At 40.5% G+C, this 12,053-nt stretch overlaps 2 protein-coding genes across 2 annotated transcripts in view; both read right to left on the bottom strand.

Annotated features, from left to right (window-relative positions):
• Positions 1–12,053, bottom strand: part of pcdh20 (protocadherin 20) — a 221,721-nt gene that overhangs the window by 112,819 nt on the left and 96,849 nt on the right. The gene's annotated exons all lie outside the window — the stretch shown is intronic.
• The window catches only part of LOC311050480 (protein diaphanous homolog 3-like), a 380,395-nt gene that overhangs the window by 354,786 nt on the left and 13,556 nt on the right, over positions 1–12,053 (bottom strand). The window contains exons 2-3 of the mRNA XM_084064564.1: positions 2,813–2,836; positions 22–222 (exon numbers count right to left, since the gene is read on the bottom strand). Of these exons, the coding sequence (XP_083920690.1) occupies positions 22–222; positions 2,813–2,836 (225 nt within the window). The remainder of the gene's footprint in view (positions 1–21; positions 223–2,812; positions 2,837–12,053) is intronic.

The raw sequence follows: 12,053 nt of genomic DNA, 5'->3' as shown, positions 1-12,053 counted from the left end.
CTGTTGTGCTTGCTTGCTTACCATCATCTTCTCAAACAGAGCGAGGATCTCTTTCTCTGAGGTGATCTTTGACGAGAGCTCCTCCAACTCGGCTGCGGTGGAGGAGGAAGACGACGACGACGAAGAAGCCGCGGCCCACTCACTGGAGTTGTGTTTGGCGTGTGACAGGGGAGGACGCTCCTTCTTACTGCCCGGTATCCGGATACTGGCAAATCTATCCAGCTGCAGAGAGACAGAAATCACAGTCACAATAGAAAGAAACTACACACAGCAATAAAACATTCAATGCCACATGCAAGCCTCCTCAAATTGTATAAAGTCTCTGGGTCTCCTGTGTTCGTAGCACTGCCATGGTGAAGAAGCTGTAGCCAACTGTGCACTGTTGGAGTGTGTTAGGATAGCAGATCTATAAGCTCATAGCGCGGCACCGAGTGCCACGCCATGAGCTTGTAGATCTGCTTTATTATCTGAAAAATTGTGAACATTATTTTTATTTATTTTTTGCTTTTTAAAGCGAACATTTTTAACTAAAATCTTTGCTTCTGGAGATTCTACAAATGTCTTCTAAATCCTAAGAAATGTTTGGGGGAAAAAACTTATGTTGCTGTAATATCAGTGGTTCTCAAACTTTTTCATGTCAAGGACCACCTAAAATGAAATGCATTTGGCCGAGGACCCCCCCCCCCCCCCCCTCGCATCTCAAAATATTGTTCCAGGGACCCCCAGAAGCAAAGGTTTGAGTTACAAATGTATATACAGTATATATTGAAAGATTTGCACACATTTTCATAATTTTCTTTCAAACATTGCAGATCTACAAGCTCATAGAGCTCAGATATACATGCTCTATGAGCTTGTATATCTGCTAGTTTTTAATAGCCAAAGAAATCTGAAGTGACACAGATGGGTTAAGCAGCTCTGTTAGTGCAAGTCTCCTACTACAGTGTTAGACACCAATTAATAGAACATTTTCACAGAGGATGACATTTTTATGTTGCACTTCCAGACAGTAACAGTACGTCCCAAAATCTAGTCTCTAGTCTAGGTTAGACGCCTGAAATGTTTTGTTGTACCATACCATATAAAATACTTTTTGAAGCTTTTTTACATCGTACTGAACACACAAGCATCCGTGGCGGTGGTGGCGGCGAAGTCATGCGACGGTGGTATAGTTCATTCGTGGCATACGTTAGATGTTTACGTCTGCCGATTGCATTTGCATTCCAAAAAACATATACCGTAATTTTCGCACTATAAGCCGCACCTGAATATAAGCCGCAGCAGCTAAATTGAATGATTTGTACATATATAAGCCGCACTGGACTATAAGCCGCGGGTGTAAAATCCCTAGATTTAGGAGGTCCCCTAGTGGCCGTTAGCTATAAAAATCCATAGATAAGCCGCAGGGTCGAAAAATGGGAAAAAAGTCGCGGCTTATAGTCCGAAATTTACGGTAAGTGGTTTTCATTTGTGAAGATTTTCTTGCTTGAGCAAGTATCATTTTATTTGCCACACAGAGCTTATTTTCGGCAATAATCACATGTAGGCTTTTTGTTCGAAGGAACCTGAAGTTGGACATGGGCATTGACAATTGGCATATCAGGGACTGACAAGGCAGATGTGTCACTTTTCCCAAATTTAAGCTGTTTATTGCCATTTTTGCCACAGTTTATGGGATCTGTAGTCCCAGGCAAGGCCCCATAGCCCGGACAGATGGCCATGCCAATGTGTACGGGTTGTTGGTTGGCTGTCAGGGTGAAGTCACGACCAATAGGCTCTATGCACAGCAGCCATATTATCACTTCCTTCACAGGTGTTACCAATGATACTAATGAAGGCTCTGTTCCATTTAGTGTAGCACAGTGGTTCTCAGATTTTTCATTTCCACGACCCACATAACTCTGAGAGTGTACAAATGGAACCAAATGGACCCTTACGGGTCCATTTGGTTCCATTTGTACACTCTCAGAGTTACAAACCCCTAAGGGGCCATTTGGAAACCCCTTAAAGAACCATGAGGGTCCCAAATGGACCCAAATGTTAGACCCACTGGTGTAGCAGAGTGTTTCCAGTGAGCCAACATGCACAATATCAGCAACCCTGACTCTGTTTGACCAGAATGGAACAGAGCCTTCATTAGTATCATTGGTAACACCTGTGAATGTCTTCACAATATGTATGGCTGCTGTGCATCGATGCCTATCAGGAAACTAAAATAGCACATGGACCATGGACCGACTGGCATATATACAGTGACTGAGGAAGCAGATTTCTCATTTCTCACATATCTAAGTTTTTCATTATCGTTTTTGCAATGGGTTTATGAGATCTGTCGCAGTTTCAGTCCTAAGTCTGCATGTACATGGTGGGGGGTGCTCCTTCCATTCCGACATCTCGCCACTCCGACTAGTGGCTTCCGCGTGCAGTTAGGGTTAGGTATAGGGTTCGTTAACGTCGGAAAGGCGACATGTCTGAAAGGCGAAATGCACCCGTACATGGGATGCAGTGGGTGCACGCATCCCCGGTAGTGTTCATCTATTTATTCAATGTGTAGTGTTGATCCCATGCTATTTTCTTCTTGTCTTTGTGAATAAAAAGGCTATGGATGTGTGATATTGTTGGCCAGCATTCCAATGACAAATGCCCGGATGATAATCTACTACACACATGTATTTCTAGTCTTTGTAATGCCGTTAGTGAACCGTAAGTAGAAAAAGTTAGGCAAGTTAGATACAGTGAAACAGAAAAGTTAAAGTAAGAAATGTATAAACTATAAGACGGGGTAGAATACTTCATGCACATCAAATCTTACCACATCATCCGTGAGGTTTCTAAACTGTAAATGATACAGGTAGGGGGAAAAGAACAAAAAAAAAAAATCAAAACAACTATCAAAACAATACAAATCACATTTTCCTGTCAAGAAGGGGGCAAATTATTTTTCTAGTGAAAAATAATATGCCACTAAAGTTGTATAAAGGTCCTCAAACATGAAAAAATAAAGTGTACATTTCAGTAGAATCTTTCTAGAATTTCAACATTTGCAAAGTAAATGGTCTATGTGAATCGTCTAAAATTCTATGACAAAAAGAGGAAATCGAACATACTTTAGCCTACAATATGGTGGGAAAACGTATAGGGAGCAGCATCCATGTGTGTCGGGTTGTGAAGGTCTATAGCACCTTTATGAACTTCTTCACAGTAATGTGCTAAATTCTACCGTTCACAGACACATTCACACAGACAGTGGAGACAACCATGCAAGGCTAAGCTAAATCAGTTCAGTGTCTGGCTCAAGGGCACTACGTGATGCAGAGAGGAGCCGGGAATCGAACGGGGAACCTTTCCAACACCGTGAGTGCCCTCTAGTGTCTCTATAGACCATATTCACACCTTTCATTCACACCATATTCACATTTTTCATTCACACGGAATCTGAGTGCGCTACATAATTAAAAACATACAATCTATCATTTGAGTTTAAAAACAGGGTAACAAATTAAGCACAAATTAACTTTTATTATTATTATTTATTTTATTTTGTATTATGTTTTATTATTTATTTTATTTTTTTGAGTGGGGGGGCATTCGTGACACAATTCCCATTTTATGTGATTTACTATAACCATCACTGTTTCACAAGTTAGGTGTTTTCAATATTCAAGTATCAGAACCTGATTTGAAGAACACTTTCACACAATGCAATACAGGGTCAGGGACGAGCTCTCAAGGCATGTAGGTTCATGTGAATGGCAATGAAATGGATTAATTCAAAGAGAATTAAAGTGCCTGACTGTCTGAATAGAGGTTGTGGAAAACGTTAAGCCTTCATCTCCGAGTATAAAAGAAAATGAAAGCTGAATTGTAATAAATAACTTTTACTTGACATGTAGTTATTTTTACAGTAGCTTGTTTTTTACGTAAACAATGGGTTATGTGACATAACTTATGTTTTTTTTTTTTCAATTAGATCTAAATCAAAACATCTCATAATTAATGTTTATTAACCACTTGAACCAGTATCAAACACTGTGTCAAACACAATATCATACACAATCAGAACTGTATTCTGGGGGGGCGGCTTCAACAGAAATAGAAGATCTACGAGGTCGCAACGTGACGTGTTGGCAGTTTAAGTGGTTAAAATGTAGGGAAAACATAAAGCATATGTCTGCAGCCAACAGCTTGAGTGTTGTGAGTAGTCTGGCATGATTGATTAACAAGGAGAAGCAGCTAACCCTGCAGCATGGTGCCAGAAAATATAATATCATAAATGCATACATGTGATAAACTACAGACTCTGCAGGAGATACATTAACTTCTTTTGTGTTTGTATCCATTGAAAATACCTCAGAGGACTAATTGCTCATCTATAGGGCTAATAAACACTGTACACTTTGCTGTTTAACCCATTAAGATCTGGGATCGCATCTGTGTCACTTTTTGATTTGAGCTAAAAAGCATTATTTTACACGTTGGCTATTCAAAAATAGCAGATATACAAGCTCATAGCGCGGCACCGAGTGGCGCGCTACGAGCTTGTAGATCTGCTATTTTTGAAAAAACTTGAAAATGTGTGTAAATCTTCTGGTGGTCCCTGGCTGGAACAAAATATTTTGAGATGGGGGTCCACGGCCAAATACATATAATTTTGGGGGTCCTTGACATGAAAAAGTTTGAACACCACGTATGGAAACATACGTTTTTCATAACTGTTGGGATTTTGAAGACATTTGTAGAATAGACTTCTGGAAAGCCTATACGTTCTAATACCCTTCAATCTGGGAAAGCAGTCACTTTAGGTGTAGCTAATTTTCAGAAGTTTCAGAAAACTTAGGTTAGGATTTAGAAGGTGTTTTCAAAATCGGCCTCGGGTCTAAATGGGTAAAGAAAAGAAACAACTGGGAATTGGAACCTCAATTAAATAGGCTCTATGCACAGCAGCCATATTGGAAAGACATTATGCCGATATTGTGCATGTTGGCTCACTGGAAACTCTCTGCTACACCAAAAATAAATGCCTCAAACTATGCACGCAGCTTGCGCGATTTCCATGAAATTTCACGCGCACATTCCCACTAGGCCGAGGAAGAAATGCCACCCTTTCCACATTGGCCTATTATAGCGCCACCAGGAGGCCACAATAACCTACCTGACCTGAAATATTCCTTGTAAAATAAGTAACTTAAATGTGCATATAAATGCCATGTTTTAGCTGTTTTTTAGACCTGTGCTCCGAGGAGCACTTTTTCTGGTTTCCCCTGTAACAACATGTGGAAATGTAGATAATGTTTTAGCAACAACTGGAACAGTAACTGCAGGCTACAAACACTACAATCTTGACTAAAATGATACTTTTCTTTTCCATTGGCCAGCCATTTGGGAAGGTTTGAAACCGTTATAGATGAATCCTTCGTTCAGATATTTTGCCTAGATTTTGTTGAAGTCACCTTATAGACTAATAATCTGGAATGTACGTGTGATGGTACATTTCTGGGCACCTCTCTCGGTTAGAAATACCATGAAAATAAATGCATAAGAAGCTCAACGACCCTGGTTATCCCAGACTAAAGTCATGCCGGTACAGAGAGAATATCACCCTTCCATTTTGCAACATTGCTTCTAGCGGTTTAGCGCTTCTTTGCCTCGTTTGAGTGGCAACTTTAACCCATAAAGACCTGAGGCGATTCTTTAGAAAAATCTAAATCCTAACAGTTTTTCGGAAAAAAATATAAAAAAAATATTTTCACGATTTTTCAAAAATAGCAGATCTACAAGCTCATAGCGCGGCACTCGGTGCCGCGCTATGAGCTTGTATATCTGCTATTTTTGAATAGCCAAAGACATCTAAAGTGACACAGAAGCGTTCCAGGTATCAATGGGTTAAGCACAGTCCCTTCGGCACAGTGCCGGTGGAAATCTCAAGATGAGCCTTATTAATGCAATAAAAAGCTTAGAAAGCTTAGATGTCATGATCAGATACAGTATCGGAGAAAAAGCCTCAGCCATAGAATAAAATATTCCATCTCGCGCATGAAAAATAAATTGACAGGGAAAAGCTACATTTAGTCTCTCTCCCTCAAGCACCCACAGCAGAGCGTGAAAAGCCCAGGGACATCAATCAATACAAACCAGTCTTTAACCCTTTGAGGCCGGGAAGGGAACGCATGTGTGTCATTTTAAGATTTCTTTGGCTATTCAAAAATAGCAGATATACAAGCTCGTAGCGCGGCACTCGGTGCCGCGCTACGAGCTTGTATATCTGCTATTTTTCTGCATATGTATATTCAAACTAAAGATTTGCACACATTTTCACGATTAAAAAAAAATAAATAGCAGATCTACAAGCTACGAGCTTGTATATCTGCTATTTTTTTGAAAAATCGTGAAAATGTGTGCAAATCTTTTATATACATTTTTTAACTCAAATCTTTGCTTCTGGTGGTCCCTGGAACAAAATATTATTATTATATATTAGACAAATACATATTATTTTGGGGGTCCTTCACAAGAAAAAAAGTTAGAAAACCATTGATAATATAGCAGCATAAGTAAAAAGGAAAAAAATAACTTTAGGTAAAGAAACTGTTAGGATTTAGAAGACATTTGTAAAATCCCCAGAAGCAAAGATTTGAGTTAAAAACTTTCACTTTAACAAAGCATATATATATTCAAACTAAAGATTTGCACATATGTTCACGATTTCTTTTTTTAAATAGCAGATATACAAGCTCGTAGCGTACGAGCTTGTATATCTGCTATTTTTATATAGCCAAAGACATCTTAAAATGACACAGATGCGTTCCCGGTCTCAAAGGGTTAATTACCATAAACTCCACAAGGCTGGAATAAAACATGTCAACCTGTCAATGAGTCTGCCCGCTAATGAGTTTTCTGAGATTAATTCTACATTTTTTTTCCGTACGGATATGGCAGGAAATAGAAAGGATTGAAAGAGAGGGAGATAATAAACAAGAAAGAATGACATAGATGTCATGATGGACAGCGCAGGACCCCCCCCCCCCCCAAAAAAAAAGAAAATAGTTTTGGGGGTACAAAAGCATGGGATGAAAAAAAAAAAAAAAAAAAAAAAAGGAGGTCCGCGGTCGTCCCCCCCCCTTAGGGGTCCCTGGAGACCCTTGGGGGTCCCTGGGGGTGACCTACAGACACGGCGAAGGAAAACTGTAAAGCCACAGCCATGCGATGTTGCACATGAACTCTGCAGCCGCACTGAGCAGAGATGCTCATAGGCCTGCGTCCTGCGTCGCTGACGCACAATATTGTGAAAGGACGCATTCATGACACCGTCGTGCCGTCGTGGCGTCGCACTAGAGTTGTCACCAACAACAGAGAAAAATATAAAAACCAGAAAAAGTGCTCCTCGGAGCACAGGTCTCCGCCAGGTCAGGTAGGTTATTGTGGGCCAGCAATTTTCGGAATTCGCCAATCAGGATGGAATATAAAAAATTTGACAGATCCATCTTGATCACTTGACTATAGAGATCATGTGTACTGATTTGCATGTTTGGACAAAATTAAAAGTAATGTAAAAAAGAAACATCTGCCTCCTGGTGGCGCTATAATAGGGCAATGTTAAAAGGGTGGCGTTTGTTCTTCAACGTAGTGCAAATGTGCGTGCAAAGTTCCACCACAATTGGACGCTGTGTTCATGATTTGCGGCATTTTGTTCAAAGCGGGCCACTCCTGCAAACTTTAGATGTCAATGTTAGCCAATCACGATGGAATATGAAATATCAGATGCAATAACAGATGCATCTTGATCACATGACTATAGAGATCATGTGTACCGATTTGCGTGAAATTTGGAAAAAATGTGAAGGCTTAATCTAAAAAAAAAAAAGTTTTACATAAGTCGGCCTCCTGGTGGCGCTATAAAAGGCTAATGTGAAAAATGCAGGGCAGATATTTTTCCTTGGCCTCTAGGGAGTATGTGTGCAAAGTTTCACGCAGATCGGTGCAGATAGTTAAAAACACAAATCTGCCTTTTATAGCGCCACCATGAGGCTGATTTGAACATTTTCAAATGGCATTTCTTCCTCGGCCTAGTGGGAACATGCGTGTTAAATTTCACATAAATCACAAGCTGCGTTCATGATTTGAGGCATTTAGTTCAAAATGGACCAATCCTGCAAACTTTGGAAGCCAACCTTAGCCAATCAGGATGGAATATGGAAAATCAGGCAGATCTGTGTTGATCACATGACTATAGAGATACTGTGCACCGATTTGCGTGATGTTTGGATAAAATCTGTAGGAGTACTGTCCAAAAATGTCTTTTGCACAAATCAGCCTCCTGGTGGCGCTATAAAAGGCCCATGTGAAAAATTTGGGGCAGAGGTTCTGCTCTGGCATCCAGGGAGTGTGTGTGCACAGTTTCACTGCGATCAAGCCAACGGTGCCAGAGATTAGCTGTTCACAGACACACGGACACACACACACACAGACACACGGACGGACAGGGGGTAAAACGCTGACGCACAATATTGTGAAAGGACGCATTCATGACACCGTCGTGCCGTCGTGGCGTCGCACTAGAGTTGTCACCAACAACAGAGAAAAATATAAAAACCAGAAAAAGTGCTCCTCGGAGCACAGGTCTCCGCCAGGTCAGGTAGGTTATTGTGGGCCAGCAATTTTCGGAATTCGCCAATCAGGATGGAATATAAAAAATTTGACAGATCCATCTTGATCACTTGACTATAGAGATCATGTGTACTGATTTGCATGTTTGGACAAAATTAAAAGTAATATAAAAAAGAAACATCTGCCTCCTGGTGGCGCTATAATAGGCCCATGTGAAAAATTTGGGGCAGAGGTTCTGCTCTGGCATCCAGGGAGTGTGTGTGCACAGTTTCACTGCGATCAAGCCAACGGTGCCAGAGATTAGCTGTTCACAGACACACGGACACACACACACACAGACACACGGACGGACAGGGGGTAAAACGCTGACGCACAATATTGTGAAAGGACGCATTCATGACACCGTCGTGCCGTCGTGGCGTCGCACTAGAGTTGTCACCAACAACAGAGAAAAATATAAAAACCAGAAAAAGTGCTCCTCGGAGCACAGGTCTCCGCCAGGTCAGGTAGGTCATGCCTTCGGCCTGGCGGAGACAATAATTTGCGATAAAATTATTAGTGCACGATAAGTATCGGCCCGATAATTATCGGTTCGATATCAGGAATTATGACGTCATCACGATAAAACCGATAACATTAATAATAGCTCCGATAATATATAATATTTGTCAACTGTGATCTGCATGGACTCTCAGTTAGACACCGTTGTACTGGAGAAGTATAACTCTCGGTTAGACACCGTTGTACTGGAGAAGTATAACTCTCGGTTAGACACCGTTGTACTGGAGAAGTATAACTCTCGGTTAGACACCGTTGTACTGGAGAAGTATAACTCTCGGTTAGACACCGTTGTACTGGAGAAGTATAACTCTCGGTTAGACACCGTTGTAGTGTTGTGCTAGTGGTGTGCTAGTTACTGAAAACCAGTGACTAGTTACCATTACTAGTTACTTGTCATGTAAAAGTAACTCAGTTACTTTACTAGTTACTTACACCAAAAAGTAATGCGTTACTGTGAAAAGTAACTTTGAAGTTACTTTAAAAAAGAAAGGGCTCCCATTATTGCCCTTATAGCCTTCATTTCAGTACTGTTATTGCATTGGAGAATAATACAATCTGTTGATCAACTTGACATGCATTTGCATCACTGAACTCTGCTAAGCAATGTGGTCAATACCAGGGGTTACGATATAGGATTGTAACCTGCTGGTCCCAATGTCCGGAATGAATCAAATGTATCAGACATCTGATAAAAAATACCGGTCATAGCTATATTTAAGCATTAATTACAATTAAGCAGGTGCGTAAATACAGCCTAACACTTAGGCCTACAGCATTATATTTTGGATTGAGCTATTTGAACATGAACCATGATGAACGAGTAATATACACATTTTATATACAGTAGCAGGGTCATCTTGCACAAATACATTAATTACCTACACTTGTGCCTGGCAATGTCCTTCTCACCCATTGACTTGCATGTTAAATGATGGCGTTTCCCCTTAAAAAATAATCGATCATTTCAGGAGCAAGAGCTTAAAAATCTATTCTAAATCTAGTCAACAAGGCCTGCAGTAGGCTATGCACTGGACAAATATGCATGACATTATTTCAATACACTAAAAACCAGTGGTGGAAAGTAACTAAGTACATTTACTCAAGTACTGTACTTATAAGTACAATTTTGAGGTATCTGTACTTTACTTGAGTATTTCCAATTTCCAATACTTTTACTACTACTCCACTACATCTCAGAGGCAACTATTGTACTTTTACTCCACTACATGTATTTGAAAACTTTAGTTACTAGTTACTTTTCAGATATAAATTATGATATAATGAAACATACATTAACCACTTTAACCCTATTTTATACCTAGCCGGTCTACAAGCTCACAACGCGTCGCATCGCGACCCGTTGTGAGCTTGAAGATCTGCTATTTTCAAATATTTAGTACTTTTACTTTTGGTACTTTAAGTGCATTTTGATGCCAATACTTTTGTACTTTTACTCAAGTAAATTTTGAATTCTGGACTTTTACTTGTAACAAGAGTATTTCTATATTGCAGTATTGGTACTTTTACTTAAGTAAAGAATTTGAGTACTTTTTCCACCACTGCTAAAAACATGGGAAATGTTAGAGGGAGTAATAGCCACGGATACACGACGGTCGACTGTCACGACCGTCATGGATGAACTTCAACCTAGTGTTTGCACTTTCTCCATTTATGACCCGTACATCTACATAAACGTTCATATTTCAAAGATAAAGTGCTTATCCCATGGCGACGGAGGTTACATGTATATATGGGCTCTCAAAAGTACCTGTATCATCCGTATTGTTCAATAAAAAGCATTTTAATCTGATCGGTGGCCATATGCTTTTAACAGAGTGACCCTATCGGTTGGTAGGTGTATTGCACTCGAATACATTATGAAAAAATGGCCACTAATCGGATTACAATGCTTTTCATTGAACAATAGTATAGTTCAGCTTGGGAAAAGCAGCCTTTAACGGGTTTGGGTACGTGGTTCATAATCACCATTGCGTTATCGTGGTTATCTCTCTCTCTCTCTCTCTCTCTCTCTCTCTCTCTCTGGACCTCACTGTCCATGAAAAGAATGTCGGGGACTCGGGGCTCCCGAAAATTATCTCGCAGAATCGCTGCTGCGCTGAAAATAGCAGATCTACAAGCTCACAACGCGTAGTGATGGGACCTGTTGTGAGCTTGTAGATCTGCTATTTTCAAATAGCCAACGCAGCCATGCAGATCTGCAAGCCTAACCGAATGACTGTTAAAGCAGTTTGTTTAAATTACTTTATAAAATGTTATATTTTCACAGGGATTATTTATTAGTGTAGATATACATTTTGGAGTGGATATATGTGTCCAGATGCCTGTCAGACCGTCTGCTCCGCAGGTCTAGAATGGAATAAACGGGCGCAGCCAACGTCAACAATTGGTCTCGACCAGACGTGAGATCTCAGCGTAAAGTAGGATGAAGCCCACGTCAGGATATATTGATAAATGCCGAAAGGTGCGGTGATATCGCCGTACGTTCATTATTCGGGCTACACCGCGTTGATAAATGAGGGCCACTGTGCCTTAACTCCGCCAGACAGCTTTTTGTGTATTTACTATGAATATCGCCCCTATACTTAAGGCTGACAAATAACGTAATACACATCCATTCTCTCTCTACGTCCTGCGTGTCTGGAGGATGTTGGGTCTTTTGAGCAATTGAGCCAATGTGTATTCTCAGAATCCCATTTCACACTCGAGTGTGAAATGTGTCTGTCTGTGTCCCTCATTCACAGAACCGGTTTATTGACATAAGCGCACAATATAAACACCACACACATGTCCTGGCCTGAGTGGCCTCGTTCTCTTCATGTTTGATTCTTGAGACAGCAGAGAGGCAGCAATGGCACCAGCGTAAAAAA

The sequence above is a fragment of the Gymnoscopelus microlampas genome (genome assembly GCF_963454915.1).
Source record: "Gymnoscopelus microlampas genome assembly, chromosome: 1".
NCBI lineage: Eukaryota > Metazoa > Chordata > Actinopteri > Myctophiformes > Myctophidae > Gymnoscopelus > Gymnoscopelus microlampas.
The sequence above is the reverse complement of the archived record's forward strand: the minus strand, read 5'-3'. Positions and strand labels throughout refer to the sequence as shown.